Source organism: Anser anser, assembly GCF_964211835.1.
Source record: "Anser anser genome assembly, chromosome: 1".
Classification (NCBI taxonomy): Eukaryota; Metazoa; Chordata; class Aves; order Anseriformes; family Anatidae; genus Anser; species Anser anser.
Window position 1 is genome coordinate 45,185,743 of NC_139720.1, and position 17,919 is coordinate 45,203,661.

At 45.5% G+C, this 17,919-nt stretch overlaps 5 protein-coding genes across 5 annotated transcripts; 3 read left to right on the top strand and 2 right to left on the bottom strand.

The window, feature by feature from the left end:
* Positions 1-6,618: 6,618 nt before the first annotated feature.
* On the top strand, positions 6,619-8,145 carry LOC310892908 (histone H1.01-like; the record flags this gene model as incomplete). The annotated part of the gene is made up of 2 exons (XM_083821176.1): positions 6,619-7,404; positions 7,778-8,145. One exon carries the CDS (start codon positions 6,619-6,621, stop codon positions 7,273-7,275), a length of 657 nt encoding a protein of 218 aa, XP_083677302.1. The 3' UTR covers positions 7,276-7,404; positions 7,778-8,145.
* Positions 8,146-8,163: 18 nt separating this feature from the next.
* Positions 8,164-8,721, bottom strand: LOC310892913 (histone H2A-IV). The gene has a single exon (XM_083821181.1). It carries the CDS (start codon positions 8,673-8,675, stop codon positions 8,286-8,288), a length of 390 nt encoding a protein of 129 aa, XP_083677307.1. The 5' UTR covers positions 8,676-8,721; the 3' UTR covers positions 8,164-8,285.
* A 228-nt stretch (positions 8,722-8,949) lies between these two features.
* LOC310892916 (histone H2B 7-like) lies at positions 8,950-10,129 on the top strand. Its single transcript, XM_083821184.1, has one exon. The coding sequence runs from the start codon at positions 9,023-9,025 to the stop codon at positions 9,401-9,403; it is 381 nt and encodes a 126-aa protein (XP_083677310.1). The 5' UTR covers positions 8,950-9,022; the 3' UTR covers positions 9,404-10,129.
* A 5,534-nt stretch (positions 10,130-15,663) lies between these two features.
* Positions 15,664-16,457, bottom strand: LOC310892914 (histone H2A-IV). Its single transcript, XM_083821182.1, has one exon. The coding sequence runs from the start codon at positions 16,412-16,414 to the stop codon at positions 16,025-16,027; it is 390 nt and encodes a 129-aa protein (XP_083677308.1). The 5' UTR covers positions 16,415-16,457; the 3' UTR covers positions 15,664-16,024.
* Positions 16,458-16,680: 223 nt separating this feature from the next.
* Positions 16,681-17,179, top strand: LOC310892909 (histone H2B 7-like). The gene has a single exon (XM_083821177.1). It carries the CDS (start codon positions 16,753-16,755, stop codon positions 17,131-17,133), a length of 381 nt encoding a protein of 126 aa, XP_083677303.1. The 5' UTR covers positions 16,681-16,752; the 3' UTR covers positions 17,134-17,179.
* Positions 17,180-17,919: the final 740 nt, after the last annotated feature.

Here is a 17,919-nt window from a genome sequence, read left to right on the forward strand (position 1 = left end):
ACTGCAGAATCAAGTTCTACTACTACACCTTGTATTCCTCCTCTGCCCCCTCCCAGAGTTACATCTTATGTGTCCCTGACCTTATCTGAGCATGAGCAAATGTCTCCCTCATCACTGAAGAGGCCATAACCAGGTGGTCCTGTCACCTCAGTGGGAAGGAAGTTACAAAAAAGAGCTAAAATCATTTTCAAGAATCACTATGTTATGAGAATAAGCACATGTTGTAAAATAAAAACAGAAAAACCTAAAAAGTAATATTTTTTAAGTACAAGAATCCTTTACCTTTTCCTTAGTGTTAAAAGCAAACAAATAATTCTGGCCTTGTACAGTGATGTGGCTGACAGCAGTAAACCTTGAAAGCCTTTCCATGCACCCAAGCATGCCAAAGCCTCTTTTCTTCTAAAGAATTAATTAAAGAACAAGCAGAGATTACACCTTTGTCTCCACTTAGGTTTTGGTACAACTGTTTATCCTACACTGTTTTTTTTTGTTTGTTTGTTTCCATTTTTTCTTTCTCTCTCTTCCTGCCCCCCTCCCACCAGAAGATGCTTATTTATGTGAATATGCATTAAATCTAGACATTTGGTGTTAGAATTACTCAAATAATGAGCAGGCCCTTTTATCAACAGACTTGGATTATGGGGCCTATGAAGTTTCCTTCCTTGTAAGGGCCTCCTATTGCAGTTTGGGTAAATCCACAAACCCCAAAACCCACCTGGTTTCTCTTTACTTGCTGACTCTATAGAGCTGGACAGAGGCTCATCCCTGCCCATAGCTGCTCAATGCTGGCTTTGGTTCCTGGTCTTTAAACCTTATAGTTAAATGGAAGGTGTTACAGACTTCTAAATTCAAACAACACACTAGTTAAGCTTGTTATTCTGCTCTTTATTTCATGTACAAATCAACAAAAGATTCATTACATTTTCAGTATGTAAAAAAAAAAAATCTGTATCAGGAAGGCCAAGGTTTAGACTTTAATACACTTAACTACTTAACTACTTCCTCAGACTAGCATACACATGGCAAGTTGCAGGCAAAATACATGAAATAATAGAATGCCAGGACTACTTCTTGAATGTGCCCACACTGTACACACATATCTCACTCATCAGCCTGTGAAGCCAAATTCCTGGCTTCCTAGCTGTCTGATAGCAGGAGTGCTGAGTGACTGCCCTCACTTGTTTGTTGTGGGAAGACAGGGGCACCAGCCAGCCCTACCACTGTCCCTGGCAGTCTGGGTGACCTCCTAACCGGGGACAGTGCCTCTCTGGCACTAGCACTTAGCTTGCACAGCTACAAAGCATGTGCTATAAAAAACATAAGCTACAGCACAACATTGAATACCTCTTCAAAACTTCCTTTGCTGTCTTCTACAGGAAGGCAGCCAGCCTACATCGCTGCCAACCTAATGCAACTTTGTGATACTCCTGCTCTAGAATGATGGCATAAACAGCCCTATCTGGAGCAAGGACCTGTTTCACCCCCACAGCTCAGTAAAACTGGCAAGGCAGCATCCCTTAGCAAGAGCAACTTCACAAGGTGTATGACAAAACACTTTGGCTCTCAGTGATGGCACGTGCCTAGCCTACATGGTATTTGGGTACCACTGTCACTGCCTGTGTGACAAAAAAAGGGGTGGTTGTTGGGTTTCAACCCAAATCTACCTTGAGTCTTGTCTCATCAGCACCTGGGGTGTTACCCATCAAGGAGATGGTGAACTGTGGACCTGCTCTGTATGCATGTACCAGCCCAAAGTCACTTTGTCCCCTGAGAAATGTCAAACATAGCTCTAACTAGAGGTAGGGGAGCATGTAGATTGACCGTATTGTTCCCTGCAAGCACCAGTGCTGCTCTTAGCAGCATTCACGGGGAGCACTGACACACAAGTAGGAAAGGGTGGAGAGCAGAAAGGGTGCAGAATTGCCAAGGGGTTGTGGGGAGTAAGAGCAGGCTGCTCAGCATTGCTCTGTGTGGGCTGCTCACTGGTCTGAGCAGTCAGGCCTCCGTGCTGATGGAGACACTGCTTTGAAAGGACAATGTGGTAGCCCACTTTCTTGGTGACATTCACTGTTATTAAATGAGGGTAGAAGAAAAGCACCATCAATTTGGGTGGAAAGGAGTTCTTTGGGGAGCCATGGATGGTTGAGCTTCTGTTAATGTTTCTTACCTATCACAGATAGATTGCCTCAGGGCCTGACATTCTTGATCTCTGGCTGGTGACTACATTCAAAGCATGCCAGGGTGGTCCAGAAGTTCATCTGTCAAATGCCTTACTTTAGTTTTGGAAGACCAAAGTTCTTTAAGACATGAATAATACTGTTCTTTGATAGCTGACTGACAATGAGGACCTTTTCTTTGCTGGAGTGTGAGAAAAGTAAAAATATTTTAACCCAGTCAACAGTGGAGGCTCCTGTATGGTATGGAGCAAAGTGCATCTTTTTTCTCCCTTGCTCCAGGGGAAGGTTTTGACCTCCAAATTTTTGTTGCTTATTTTCCCTTCCCCTACAGACAACACCAAGAAGGGCATCCTTCCCTGTTCCTCTATTGCCATATCCAGGTTAAGGACTAGGTTTTCAGTTCCAAAATGACACGGCATAGCAATGATTCAGGGAGGCCTCAATAAGTGCCCCATCCCTTAACCAAGAGTACAGGGAGGAGTGTGCAACATTCCAGGAAGCTGAGTCTACAGAGACAGTCACCCACTGCCCTACCCTACTTGTCCTGCCCACTACAGATGCTTAGCCCTATGCTGGCTTAAAAAGCCCAGCATGGCCTCATTACACCTGGGAGTCTTAACAACAGCATCGGCAGCAACATTGGTATTATGCAGGCAAAGACTTGCAGAACTGCAATGAGTTTGTAGTTTGGTAGGTACTACTTTAAAATTGCTTATCAAAGGGTTAAAAAGCTGTTAAACTGTGCTGGCTGGTTGGATCACAAGAGTTATTACATTTGTAACTCGGATAAAGGATGAAGTCACTGAGGGCAAGTAAGACATGGGTGTAACATTGTAATATGAGTGTAATCACGGTTGCAGGGAGTATTTACACCTCATTCCTGGGGAACATGTACACAGGAGTGCAGCGCACAGCGTAAAGACCCTCAACTAAATCGCTGGAAATTGTTGCTTGGAGGAAAGGAAGGGGCTGTGCTGTTCGGGCATACCCACTGTACTTTCTCCAGCTGTCTAAGAAAGATCCATCACAGGACTCTCCTACAGCTGGTAGAGTAGCCCATGAACCATGTTTGCATGGCTAGCTCTCATGCTAATGCCTCCTAACCAAATTCCTTGAGAACAACTGCCATGTTCCCCTGCATTATTGCACACATATCTAAATATAACCCAAAGATCATTTTCTGAGGAACAAGTACTGGCAGGTCCTAAGTACTGGCAGGTCCTAAACTGGAGATGGGAATGTCTGATAGTTCTCACGTGCTGCACCATCTCTTGGCTGTAGTTCGTGTCTCCTTGCTTACACCAAGAGGTCTTAATAGAAAAATGCAAAAGTTGGACAGAGCTGGGCATCTGAAGGGAAGTGATTTGTAGTGCTCAGATTGCAATCATGTACAGGTTTGTGATGTAGTGTGGCCTGCTGGGCTGCCCATGAGGTGAGAAGAATTGAAGTCATTCAGATATAGCAGATATTACAGTGATGATCTCTTCAAAGGCATCTCTGGTGATCCTGATGTCATTCTCCTCCTTTTCTAATGAATGAGGGAGTCTACCTCCCTCCACTCTCCTCATTGGGAAAACCAAACTGCAGGCAAGAGTTTAGGTAGGGCCTTCTTGTTGAGGTCTTTCTATAACAAAATATGCCTAAAATGCCTAACATGCATAAATTTTTTTTTTCCTTTTTCTCATTTGCTCACATAGAGGTGAAACTGTGATTCCTGTTTTCTTTAGAATCCTTCACCACCTTTTTTAATTGCCTGATTACCTTTCTCCATTCCTTCTTATCTGTCTGTTCCGACTGTGGAGCAAACACTTTTTCAAACTGCAAAATGCGTTATAACTTTCCAAAATATTGGTCCTGCATGTATTTCTTTCACATACAGAAGATGTGTTCCAAACATCAGTTCTGTGTTGCTGAAGTTATTTTCCACCTTTGCTGCAGAGACACTAGAAAAGAAAGAGCAGAACCTAGTGTTATCCCTGTGTCATGAAATTTCTGAAGTTACTTCAGTTTCTTTTAAGGTGGCAAGCTGTAACTGTTGTAGATCAGAAGCTGCTACCCATATTATTAGCTGGCCCTGCTGGGAAAGGGAAAGGGTAGCAAGTGCTGGGAGAAAAGCTAGGCAGACAACTGGGACAGTGACCATCTTAGCCACTTCAATTTCAGCCCCTAATAAACACAAAACAACACCTTGTGAAGCCACAACTGAGGGGTGCAGTATTTAAATCTTCTTCAGTGAAGGTTACTGAAGTTAATGCATATGAGTTCAAAATAACAAGATTGGGCAGGAACAGTTTTCATGCTGTGGACACGTCATACGTGATCTACACCTTTCTTCTGTCTTGATGTGCCGTGAAGTCTCTTGGTGGCTGTTAAATGTCATCTCCAAGCCCTGCTAGATATTGCCCTATGTAATCAAGTCACTGAAACATCTCATTCATTGGTTTATGAGCACAGGTAGAAAATGAGCTAACAAAAATTCTTATTTTACTTAAATTTTGGTAACTCATGGAGGTATGTCTTCAATATCCACATTCACTCTGATATATTTCATTCTCATATGCTTATCTTGTGCTGCATAATTTTTACAAACAAGATCCAGAAGGCTCCAATGAGATACCTCCTTCTATCACCTTCCTCTTGTAACATTACAGAGCTCAGGTGCACTTTTCCTGCAATCTTTTTCCTTCTAGTTTTGTCTTCTAGGATGCAGGTTGCTTTGTTTCTCTTTATAGTATTTGGTTTACAGTTTTGTAATCAATGAAACCTAATTTAACAGAAAAGTAATGTTTTCATGTTGTATACATGTTTAGTATTGACAAAACAGCAGCTGTAAATTAAAAACAAAATGAGGTGGAAATAGAATTACACTTATCTAAAGCTAAGCATTCATACAATTTGAAATTTTGGTTGCCAATATCTGCATAAATTGTGTTTACATTATGTGCTGTATCTGGTGATATCAAAGAAAATGAGAAAGCTAGGTTAAAGTGTAATATTTGTGTGATTCTTAAATAACTATTAAAAGGCAACGGATAATATACTTCTTTATAATCAGGTACAGATTCAATAGTATTATTCCAGAACTCCATCCTGTTTTCAGCAGATTACACGATCTTCAACCAGATATCAATATTGATTGAATTCTTCCTGGTTCTTTAGGAGTGAACTATGGCCTACCACTCCCCTAATTGAAACCCAGGTTATCACAATGAGTTCTTGTCAGGAAAGCAGTTCCTCGTTTCTATGACTGTAAAATGCATAAGAAAGAATTAGGTGGGCTTTTTTTTTCTTTTCTTTTTTCTTTTTTTTTTTTTTGAGAGGCAAGAAGATTCAGCATTGGCTTTATTGAAACCTTTGTCTGCATACACTGTGTGAGAGGTACAGAAAAAAAAAAGTAACGTGGTTTTAAATTTTCCAGCTATTACAGAAAATACACAACAAGATAATGCTTTCTGGGCAGTAAGAACCTAACTACATAACTGCTACGTTAGGTCCTCCACATCTTAAATTACTAGAGACACAAAAGTAATATCAGTAAAAATAACCAGAAGTTTAGGAGATTGCTTTCTGTTAGAAAGCTGCTGTTTTGTAACGTAGGGTATTGAGTTACTTGAAATAGAAATGCAACATGAAAAAAAAATCTTGATCTACTTAATAATTAGTGCAGAGATTCATATGGAAAACAAACAAAGGAAAAAAAGCACAAGGCAGCAGGGTAAGTTTGCCTCCCTTCTAGTGAAATTCCAGGAAGACAAAATAAAACAACTACATGTTCATAGATTTCCAAACATTAACAAATTGCTTATGGCTGTATAATAAGTGCAATAGGAGGTAGTATGAGACACTATTTCAATAGACTTTAGCGTTTTAGGAGGTAAAACACATGGTCAAAGGAACCGGTTCTTAATCCATATTCAGAGCTGAAAGAGGAGTCTGTGTTACTTCCTCCTCTTCAAAATCAATTTAAACAGTCAAAATAGCTTTAAATCGGCAGATTTCGGTTTGGACCACAAGAAAACCCTCTAAAGAATCAGACATAGCCGTTGCCGTGACATTTACGTTTAAAGGAAATTTTTAATTTGCAATGAAAAACAAAAGTTTCTCTCTTGTGAGGTCTCTCCAGCAGCAGCACACGGGATTTCTGGCTTCTCCTTTATCTCAGGGCGCGTGTCCGCGGCTGGAAACTCTCCCGAACGCAAGTACCTGGTCTTCTCCTCCCTCCCCGGGGAGATGGGGCGATTTGGTGGCAGAAATTCCGAGGAAAATACACTTTTGTTAGTCCAAAGAAACACAAATCGAGCACACCGAAGGGCTCCCCGGCCGTGCAGCGGGGCGGGCTCTGCAACGCACCAATCACCGCGCGGCTCCTCTCTAAAAATACGAGCATCTGACCCACGCCAGCCCAATTGTGTTCGCCTGCTCCGCAGAGGACGCCGCCGCGATGTCCGAGACCGCTCCCGCCGCCGCTCCCGATGCGCCCGCGCCCGGCGCCAAGGCCGCCGGCAAGAAGCCGAAGAAGGCGGCGGGCGGCTCCAAGGCGCGCAAGCCCGCGGGCCCCAGCGTCACCGAGCTGATCACCAAGGCCGTGGCCGCCTCCAAGGAGCGCAAGGGGCTCTCCCTCGCCGCGCTCAAGAAGGCGCTGGCCGCCGGTGGATACGACGTGGAGAAGAACAACAGCCGCATCAAGCTGGGGCTCAAGAGCCTCGTCGGCAAGGGCACCCTGGTGCAGACCAAGGGCACCGGCGCCTCCGGCTCCTTCCGCCTCAGCAAGAAGCCCGGCGAGGTGAAGGAGAAGGCGCCCAAGAAGCGGGCGGCCGCGGCCAAGCCCAAGAAGCCGGCGGCCAAGAAGCCAGCCAGCGCCGCCAAGAAGCCCAAGAAGCCGGCGGTGAAGAAGAGCCCCAAGAAAGCCAAGAAGCCGGCGGCTGCTGCCACCAAGAAGGCTGCCAAGAGCCCCAAGAAGGCCGCCAAGGCTGGCCGCCCCAAGAAGGCAGCGAAGAGCCCGGCCAAGGCGAAGGCGGTGAAGCCCAAAGCTGCCAAGCCCAAGGCAGCCAAGCCCAAAGCAGCCAAGGCAAAGAAGGCGGCGCCCAAGAAGAAGTAAAATATCCTAGAAGAGTCCTGCTGTACATATTTTGTTATCCAACGGCTCTTTTAAGAGCCACCCACACTTTCCCTAAAGGAGCTGAGGCACCGAAGTCGTCAGTCACCTGCAGCAAGGATCCAGAAATTCGTAAGTCGTCAGAGGTCAATTGTCTTTTTCCCCTGCGATTTCTGAAGTGAACCCTAATGAGCATGGTATAGCGCGGCGGCTTTAGGGAAGTGTAGACTTTTACATCTTTTGCCAAGTAATTGGTTTGACTGCCATGACGAAATGTTTTATAATGATTTGATAAAAATCGGATGTAACTTTTTTAAGTATATATTTTGTAACAAAAGTAATGGATTTGCCAGGCACGCTACTACTGAGCCATGTCTACTGTATTGTATTATTTCTTAAAATGCCTCCTTAAATGCTTCTGTGTGCTACGGGGGGAGGAGGGGAGGCTTTTCTTACCGCCCCGAAAACAGCCCTGAGCTCTCCAATTCCTTTTGTCCCCTTTGAGAAAGAAAAGCAGCTTTAGGTATTGGAAAAGCCCGCCCTGACCAAGGATTGGCCAGCGCCGAGCCCAACCCGCTGCCCCCTTCCCCCTCCCCGCGCGCTTCCCCGGAGCAGATCGCGGCTGGTGCGGCGGCTGCTGCCGCTCGTAAGGAAGGAAAACGCGGAAGGGGGACGGGATGGAGGCGGGACCTGACACCGAAATGGGTTGTTCTCGTTTTCTCCGGTTTAAGAACTAAACGTATTCTGTCTCGTCCCGGGAAGAACTTGTTTCGGGAGAACGTTATGGCACGACTTTGTTAACGAAAACATGGAAAGCGTTGCTACTATGGCCCAAACAAAAATACCGATAATAAACGTATGAAAAAAAAACAACAGCACGGGTCGAGTAATTCATGCAACTGCATAACTGTATTATGGATTACTGAGCTCTTTTATGATTTTGTGGGTGGCTCTGAAAAGAGCCTTTGGATTATCGTCTCCAGGCACTACAACGTGCAGCTTTTCCGTTACGTTCACTTGGCCTTGGCCTTGTGGCTGTCGGTCTTCTTGGGCAGCAGCACGGCCTGGATGTTGGGCAGCACCCCGCCCTGCGCGATGGTGACCTTGCCCAGCAGCTTGTTGAGCTCCTCGTCGTTGCGGATGGCCAGCTGCAGGTGGCGGGGGATGATGCGCGTCTTCTTGTTGTCGCGGGCCGCGTTGCCCGCCAGCTCCAGGATCTCGGCCGTCAGGTACTCCAGCACGGCCGCCAGGTACACCGGGGCGCCGGCGCCCACCCGCTCCGCGTAGTTGCCCTTGCGCAGCAGCCGGTGCACGCGGCCCACGGGGAACTGCAGCCCGGCCCGCGACGAGCGCGACTTGGCCTTGGCCCGCGCCTTCCCGCCCTGTTTCCCGCGCCCAGACATCGCTCCGAGCCGCTCCGCTCAGCAGCCAGCGGCAGAAAGCAGCGCGCAGCCAGGGGCCCTTGGCTACACCCCCGCTATGGCCCGGAGCCCCCGCGCTGATAGGCTGGCACGTAGGGCTTCGCCGGGCAGCCAATGAGGGGCCGAATCCAATTCGGACCAATAAAAGACGGCTCTAGAGGAGGGATGACGCGAGGCCGCACACTGACCAATGACAGGAGGCAGAAGGAATGCTGCTCATTTGCATAGGGGAGCTATAAATAAATGGCCCGCGGGCGCTTCCCCCCACGTTCGTCTTTCTGTTGTCAGCTGGGTGGAAGTCGCTCTGTGAGACGGTCCTGCCGCGAGCAATGCCCGAACCGGCCAAGTCCGCGCCCGCGCCCAAGAAGGGCTCCAAGAAAGCCGTCACCAAGACGCAGAAGAAGGGCGACAAGAAAAGAAAGAGAGCCCGCAAGGAGAGCTACTCGATCTACGTGTACAAGGTGCTGAAGCAGGTGCACCCCGACACGGGCATCTCGTCCAAGGCCATGGGCATCATGAACTCCTTCGTCAACGACATCTTCGAGCGCATCGCCGGCGAGGCGTCGCGCCTGGCGCACTACAACAAGCGCTCGACCATCACCTCGCGGGAGATCCAGACGGCCGTGCGGCTCCTGCTGCCCGGCGAGCTGGCCAAGCACGCCGTCTCCGAGGGCACCAAGGCGGTCACCAAGTACACCAGCTCCAAGTAAGCTGCCTCTGCAGCCCGTGCCAGACCTGCTCGACCCAAAGGCTCTTTTAAGAGCCACCCACCTTTTCAATAAAAGGGCTGCATAGTCACATAAGGAGGGGTGGCGGGGACGATTCAAGATGTTATTTAGTGTGATCATGCTTTACAGAGTCATCTGAAGTTACTGTTAAAACTAATTACAGTGAAAAATTCCTAGCTAGTTTTGTGTACCAGGAAATGAAAACTTTTTTTTTTAATATAAAAGTATGTGCAAGTAATGTCTTTATTGTAATGGAAATAATTTTCTTTTTTTTTTTTCTGTAGGTGAAATTCTTAACCGTTTACTTTTTCACTTTTGTTTTAAAAATTGCGTATTTATTGTACAATGCATTCTGATCAATGTCCTGTTTCAGTTTCCCTATGGTTTTCACGTATCTGCTGCAAATGTAAGGAAAACCTTTCCGTAGATTATTAGCTCTTGAGATAGAATTCAATTTGCTTTATTGTTAACGGAAGCTCTGTGTACGGTGTTGTAGCTGCTGTAACGACGTCTACCGCTTGAGGGTGCCTCAGTCAGTATATATTTTCAGAGTTGAACTGAAGCAGGTGCCCACAGTGCACTGTAATGTAAAAACTTAAATAGTAACAATTGCTTTCTTGATAAACTGTTAATCACTGTTACTAGCTACCAGCCTCCACATCTAAAAAAGCATACAATGGCTAATAAAATACAAGTTTTTTTCTAAAAGTTACTTATCTTCAGTAATTTTCTTCTGTACATGTGAATTTTGCAGTAGTTTGCACAGCTTCTCCCTAAATCTTTAGGAGAGAATATTCCCCTCATAAATGCCAAGTGAAGATGAATATTATTTCATATGTACTTCATGTTTCCTATATTTATATCTCAGTTACAGTGAAACGATTAAGAACTTCAAAACTAGCTACTGTGTATCATGAGCTTATTTTAGTTACTGAGCAGCCCTGAAGTCTTTCATTACCCAAATTACTGTTTTTCTGAATTTCCCCATCACATATATTCTTGGGTAATTAGACATTGCTGCAAATGCAGATCTGAGCCATAAAAATCCTCTTCCCCAAATGGATCTGAATAATCCTTAATTCCAAATATTAATTTATGGCCTCATGCTTGGCCCCATACAAGGACTGCCGAACCCCAAAAGTCAAGCTTTCTGGTACTGACTGACTGTTGTTTGGTAGTGCTGGTACAGAGGCAGGCACTAAGTCTCTTACATTGGTCATTAATGTACTGGAATTAATTTCAGCTTGAAGGCTGATGGGGGACGTCTTGGATTGGATTTTGGACCTCTGATGGTAAGAGCCACACTCCCTGTTCTGCAGTTTCAAACTGTGTCTGGAGATCCGCTCTCAAAGTGCCTTAGTATAAACTCTGAAATAGTTTTCATTTTCTGGGCCTCTCTATGCATCCAGTACTTAAAAGGATGAATAAAATATGCTGTGTTCCATTCTCTAGGCTCTTATGTAATGGAATATGTGGGTGGCTAGAGAGGGAATCTAGAAAGTATCTAAAAGCACTCATATTTTGACAGCGGTGATGATCATTAGAACAATTTGTCAGAAGCTATTATTCTTAGTAATCAGTTATGCAAAAGTCAAATTCATTCCTGTTGTCCTTAAATAAATAAATAAATAAATAAAAAGCTTAGTTTAAACTGCACCTATCACAGGAGCCCAGTGGTGCATTTCTTCCCCCTAACTCAGGAATCCACAAGCATTATTACAACCTTTCCTGTCTTTGTATGCTGGCTGCTTCATTTACGTAGCTTTCACATAAATTTTGTGTGATCATTCTTTCTGTCTCTCTATTTTAAGACTGTTCAGTATATGCAATAAGACTTTCAATATGTGCAGTTCTTGCTGGAGTCCTGAAATTTGTCACCAGAGAAAATATTGGTTCTGATTTCTTCCTCCAATCTTAGTACAATATTTAAATCTCAGGAACATTATTGGGCTATAATGTGAACAAAGCATTTCAACCTTCACACATGCATCCTCAGATCTATTTGTAATCCAACCATTGCTCTGTATCCCAGTGCTGAGACCCAAGTCACTGTAAAGATGAAACCCAGCTACTGTGGAAAATGTGTACTTGCTTTTTTCACCAGCAGCAGTAGGATTTAGACTGGGCAAGAATAGCAAACGTAACAATTTAATTCCACAGGAGGATGAACATTGAAAATTAATCAAGACAATAGTGTGAATATAAAACCACATGATAGTGCATTCATACATCTTTCATGTCATTTAATATTTACTATTCAGTTCAAAGCAATTTTCTTTGTCTTATATGAAACATTTTTCTCGGATTATATTGCCCAGGAACTGTAGGGTGGCATAATCTTCAAATATATCATCCTAGGAATTGCTATAAACCATGATCTTTAAACAGGCCATTTATACTGTATTTTTTCTACTGTCTGGGCCTATCTTTAAAATATCTCTCTATTCACAGCAACAGAAATACAGGGCGTATATATATATATATTTATACAAATGTAAAAATACTTTTTTATATATATATATATCAGTACCTTCTTCTATAGGAAATGGTCAGAGTTATGCTGTTATTTATGCCTGTAGTGTATTATCAGCCACAATGATCTGTAAAGAGAACAATCTAAACAGTCAAAAAATGCCAGTTTTTTTTTTTTTTTTCAATAGACTAGTAGAGTTTGTACCATTTTTGGAAATACATACCTTCTCTAGATCAGTATACCCTCAGTAAATTTTATATTTATCAAACATTACGGGTTAAAAAAATTGGAACAAAAACATGGTGTTATTTTTTTGCTAAAGTTAAATACACCACCTAGAATAACAATGCTTCTCTGATTAACTGATGGGGTGTTAAATTAGAATAAGTTTCAGAAATGATAAATAAAATGATCGATGTCATAGACCTGATCCAAAAACTGAACAAAACACATGCCTGCTATAACAATTTTACACTATTTCATTTTTTGTTGTTGTTGTGCGTTTTTTTTTTTTGAGTAAGTCAATATTTACTCGCCAACTTATCAACTCGAGTTATTTGTCCTAATGGCCAGAGACTATTTATTATTAAAAATAGTGACAATTATTGCTATTTTAGTCTAGCCACTTTCTCAGAGACTTTATTTTCCAGTTTTATTAAGAAAGAGTGTATTTCAAAATAATTAGAATTAAGAGAGAAATTATTAGCAACAAGTATGGAAAAAGATTTGATCTTATTTATACCTTGATGTAATGTTTTTGATCAGTAATAAAAATATGCCTAGTTCAGATTTTAAATGAAAATATGGAGTTCTCAGCACCAAAAATGTGATCTCCAGGTTGTGCTGTATCCAAACACAGGGCAGCTCAAGACATGACACAAATCTTACTGCATAAAATGTCTGGAAGTAGAGAGGAATCCAGCTGGGAATGCTCCTTGTTTACATACATACAGGGAGAGAAGAAACATAAAGAGCAGGGCAGCTCTGTCCTTGGGGACAGGGTTCACAGAAAGAGAGGCCTACATAGGTTCAAAACAACCTCTGGAAGTCATCTGCTGCATTATTGTTTTTATTACTATTACTATTACTATTTATTACTGTTACTATAATTTTGTGGCTGCAAGTAACTTGTACTTCATGACCCCTCCTCCTGCTTCCATCAGAGAGGTTTTAAAAATATTCCTTGTAAAAAATGACGTTGAAATTTAACTAAAAATTTAATTCCGCTTATTTTTGACAAACACAAACACATGCACTACCTTTGTGCAGCATCAGAGGTATGAAGAAATGTATACCTCTCTTGTGTGCATTCACTTTTCCTTTTGCAGCAAGTAGCAACCACTGCGATGCCAACCCATTTGTTCTCTGTTCTGCAATTAGTGGTTTTTTTTTTTTTTTTTTTGATCATTACCAAAGGAATTAGATATCCCCAGTCTTTCTACATATCAGAATAGTTCCTTGGATAAGTCAGCTCCCGGTGTGCTCTGCACAAGACCAGGCTAACAGCACCGCAGGCAAATACGGTTGCCTGGGCTGAGCCGAACTGGCTCAAGAAGGCCAGTTTATTCAAATCTGTTTCACTCCCTGCACAGAGAAACTCGTAAAGTCTGCTGTTTGAAATCACTGATACAAAGCCCATGGAAGAATAGAGCTGGTCACGTGGTTGTAATGCACATTTAGGTCTTGGAGGAAAGAGCAGGCCAATTACCTAAGCTAGAGCAGTTTTAGTCTTAACACTGCTACTTAAATGTCACAAAACCCCATGGAAAAACAGCTTGTGTCGTACTGCAGGTTTATAATAGAAACCGTCATTTGCACGTTTATTGATACGGACAAAAATCAGACATTGATGTGGTCTAAAATGCTGATAAAAACAATCAGAGCGATTAACCCTTCCGACAACACCACGAAGGCAGAGGAGTCTTCAGCAGCTCTTTAATTTTGCATAATTTTCCACTTGGGAACATTTGCATGACAGAACGGATGTCAGGGGAGGAAATGGTTCAGAGCTTAAGGAACAGTGGACATCGGGAAGCTTCAGAACAACGGGGGGTTATTTACAGATTTTATCTGCCCTTCGCGGAAACCCCCGACCCTTTTCTTGCACTTCCCAGGCGTCTCTTGCAACCACGGGCTTTTCGGAGGCTTGGGCCCCGAGTCCCTCCCCGCTTGTCGCCTTGCATCGGCCCGAGCCGTGCCCTGCTGGCTCCTCCGGCTCTTCCCTGGCGGCCGCCGGCCCCCTCCGCCCCGGGGCCGGACCGGTCCTCACAGCCCCGGAGCGGGCCCAGGCCGCCCGCAGCCCCGGCTCGCCCGGGGTGCTGAGTCCTCTGTGACTCCTCGTGGCAGGCATTCGATCCTTCCTCCTTCTTTATGCCTTTTCAGGAACCAAGGTGACAGTACGGAAGCGACCGATAATTTCTCTGGGCCCTTTAGGCGAGACGCTGAGTGTTCACGCTCACCTTATAAGAAACGTTTTCAAAAATAAAAACAAAAATCCATCCACTTACCCAGTTCTGGAAGTTCACTTTTATGAAGCATCTCCACGGAAATGTCTGGCTGTACAAAATGCATTTGAGGCCTGAGACCCTTCATGGTTCAGACCTCACGCAGCCCTATAGGCTTATTTACTGTTTTTAAGGCTCTGTTTTCCGAATATATGATTGGAAACTACAGATATATAACGCAAAAATTAATTATGCAACAGGGAACTAGGAGGGACATTTACAAGAATAATTATGAATATCGTATCCTCCATACCTTTGCATTTGAACTTTTGATCCCAGAATACTCATTTATAAGGTAAAAAAATCCCAAAGGTTGTTCTTCTGAAAGTCTCTACAGTATAGGAGCTAGAATTAAGGTCCTCTCACACAACATCGGGATGATCCAGGTGTACCCAGGGGGGTTCAAAGGGCCCCTCCTGCATTTCTGCTGCAATCCTCAGTGGCCGATACAAAGAGAGTTTCACACCGTGGAACAAACAGATGGGGAGTGGAGACTTTCCTCCCCCGGACTGGGAAAACATTCCCAAGTCAATTTAAGGAAAACTAAAGTCAATTAGCACCAGGTGTACAGATGTGTTAGCCCACATCTTTCTTGGGAAGTACCGGGGGGTAGAGGAAGGGAAATCTGAGGATCCTCGCTGAAGCCAGGAGAAAGATGCCAGAGGCAAACAGAGCGACACAAAAGAAAACGCTGAAGCTGCCATAAGGGCGCATCGCATCCCGCTGGGAGCCCGACAGCCCTTCTCCGAGCCGCCCCCGAAGCCGGCCGGGAGCTGGGAGCTCCCCGCGCGTTCCGGGCCAGACGCTGCGCATCCGGCCGGGAGCGATGGAAAAACGAAACCGAAAGCGGCAGCAACAGCGCAGCGCGGGGGCAGCGGGGCGACGGCAGCCTTCCTCCGCCAGAAAGCCTCGGGCAACTCCGCCAAGCTACGTAACAGCTTTAACGAGCCGATATAAAAGGAAAGCACTAAGGGGCCTGAGGCAGGGAATGATAATCCTTCCTCCTGGGAAAGAACTAGGACTGCATGTTATTTTTTTGGTATGTTTTTATTTTGTTAGCGTTTTTTGTTTGCTTTCCTTCCCTCCCCCTGTTTGAAAATGAGTTGCCTGCGAGAGGCTCCATACCCCGCACACACGCAGCCATCAAGGGCTGTGGGACCCTGGTTCCAGACCGGTGGAAACACCACAACCCTAGTAGAGCTCATGCAGCACCCAGGCTGAACGCCTCAGCCCTGCGTTTGACAGGCAAATCAGGGCAAAAATAATACAGCATAATGCATTGATTTTATTATGTATTACCCTGTAGTTACAGCCATATGGAGACGTTACAGCAACACCAAAGTACATTTGCTAAGATATGTTGCAAAAGCTTAACACCCTGAAAGATCTGTTCTCCCACCCCACCCCAATCCAACCCTAACAAAAAAAAAAAAAGTCACAAAAGTAACTATCACCACCCAGACAGGCAGTGTTAGGACAAACACAAACATGAAACAACTTACACATTTGCATCAGCATTCATTAGAAAAAACAAAACTACAAAGTATGACTCAACTCTTTACGAATTTTGTGGGTGGCTCTGAAAAGAGCCTTTTGGGGTTGTTTCCAGATCTGTCGTAGATGTGTTCACTTGGCCTTGGCCTTGTGGCTGTCGGTCTTCTTGGGCAGCAGCACGGCCTGGATGTTGGGCAGCACCCCGCCCTGCGCGATGGTGACCTTGCCCAGCAGCTTGTTGAGCTCCTCGTCGTTGCGGATGGCCAGCTGCAGGTGGCGGGGGATGATGCGCGTCTTCTTGTTGTCGCGGGCCGCGTTGCCCGCCAGCTCCAGGATCTCGGCCGTCAGGTACTCCAGCACGGCCGCCAGGTACACCGGGGCGCCGGCGCCCACCCGCTCCGCGTAGTTGCCCTTGCGCAGCAGCCGGTGCACGCGGCCCACGGGGAACTGCAGCCCGGCCCGCGACGAGCGCGACTTGGCCTTGGCCCGCGCCTTCCCGCCCTGCTTCCCGCGCCCAGACATCGCAGCCACTCCGGGGAACACCGCACGCAGCGACCTGCCCGGGACCGCCCCCGCCCCCTTATATTCAGCTCGGGCGGACCGCCGGCGGCGGCGCTGATTGGCTGCGGGGGAGGCAGAACGCCGGCAGCCAATGGCAGCGCGAATCCAAAGGCGTCCAATGTCCAAGTCCGGCGTTCGGTGACGACACAAAGCCAAACTTCCAGCCAATGGCGGCGCGCAGCGGTGGAGCCGCTGCTCTGCATCGCGCCGCTATAAGAGCGGCTGCGGCGGGCGGGTGCGGCACTGCGCTGCTGCGAGGGGAAGAGAGCGGTGTAGTTTGTGGGGAGAGCGTGACCGCCATGCCTGAGCCTGCCAAGTCTGCGCCCGCGCCCAAGAAGGGCTCCAAGAAAGCCGTCACCAAGACGCAGAAGAAGGGCGACAAGAAGAGAAAGAGAGCCCGCAAGGAGAGCTACTCCATCTATGTGTACAAGGTGCTGAAGCAGGTGCACCCCGACACGGGCATCTCGTCCAAGGCCATGGGCATCATGAACTCCTTCGTCAACGACATCTTTGAGCGCATCGCCGGCGAGGCGTCGCGTCTGGCGCACTACAACAAGCGCTCGACCATCACCTCGCGGGAGATCCAGACGGCCGTGCGGCTCCTGCTGCCCGGCGAGCTGGCCAAGCACGCCGTCTCCGAGGGCACCAAGGCGGTCACCAAGTACACCAGCTCCAAGTAGAGCGCCACAGATCCCGTTTTAACCCAAAGGCTCTTTTAAGAGCCACCTATGTTTTCATTAAAAGGGCTTTAATTTCCGTTAAATATTACCAAGGGTATGTTCTCTGAACTTAAATACATCTTCAATATGGATGACTAAATAGTCCGTGTGTTATAGCTATAATTTTGTCTGCTGGTCCTGACGGTTTGGTTGCAAACAAATTTATTGCTTTCTATGCCATAGTCATAACTTGATTTTAGTAACTTCTTTACCACCACCCTTTACTGCACTACTCTGGGCTACACTGTTAATTACTTGTGGCAGTTCTTGCATATGTGTGACACTGCTCAATGAGCATCCCTGGTGTGTGCAAGGGCAGAAAGGGAAAGTCGTGTCGATGCTCAGTCCTTTGTTCTTGCTCCTGTATCAGCTTTACTTTAGCAGTAACGTACATAAGCAAATATACTTAAACCCTTTGAAATCTTTAACAAATCCAATAAGAAAAAATTTATACTTATATTACACTTACATACATTAGAGGAGATTATTAGGTATTTCATAATATTTCTCTATTCTAAGGTTGCTAATGCAAGACCATGAATTATTTTAGCGGGGAATAGTATTCAGATGGATGAGGTCTAGCATTGTTACTTTTTGTGATTTCCCAGCCTCTACTGCCCCCTGACGGGCTTTGCCGAGTTTTCTAGGCACCGTATGTTTTATAAGGTCAAGTAACAGATCTCATCTTCAGTGGGAAAACTGCAACAGCGGAATGAAAAAAGTATATATATTTAAGGTGGTCTTGAA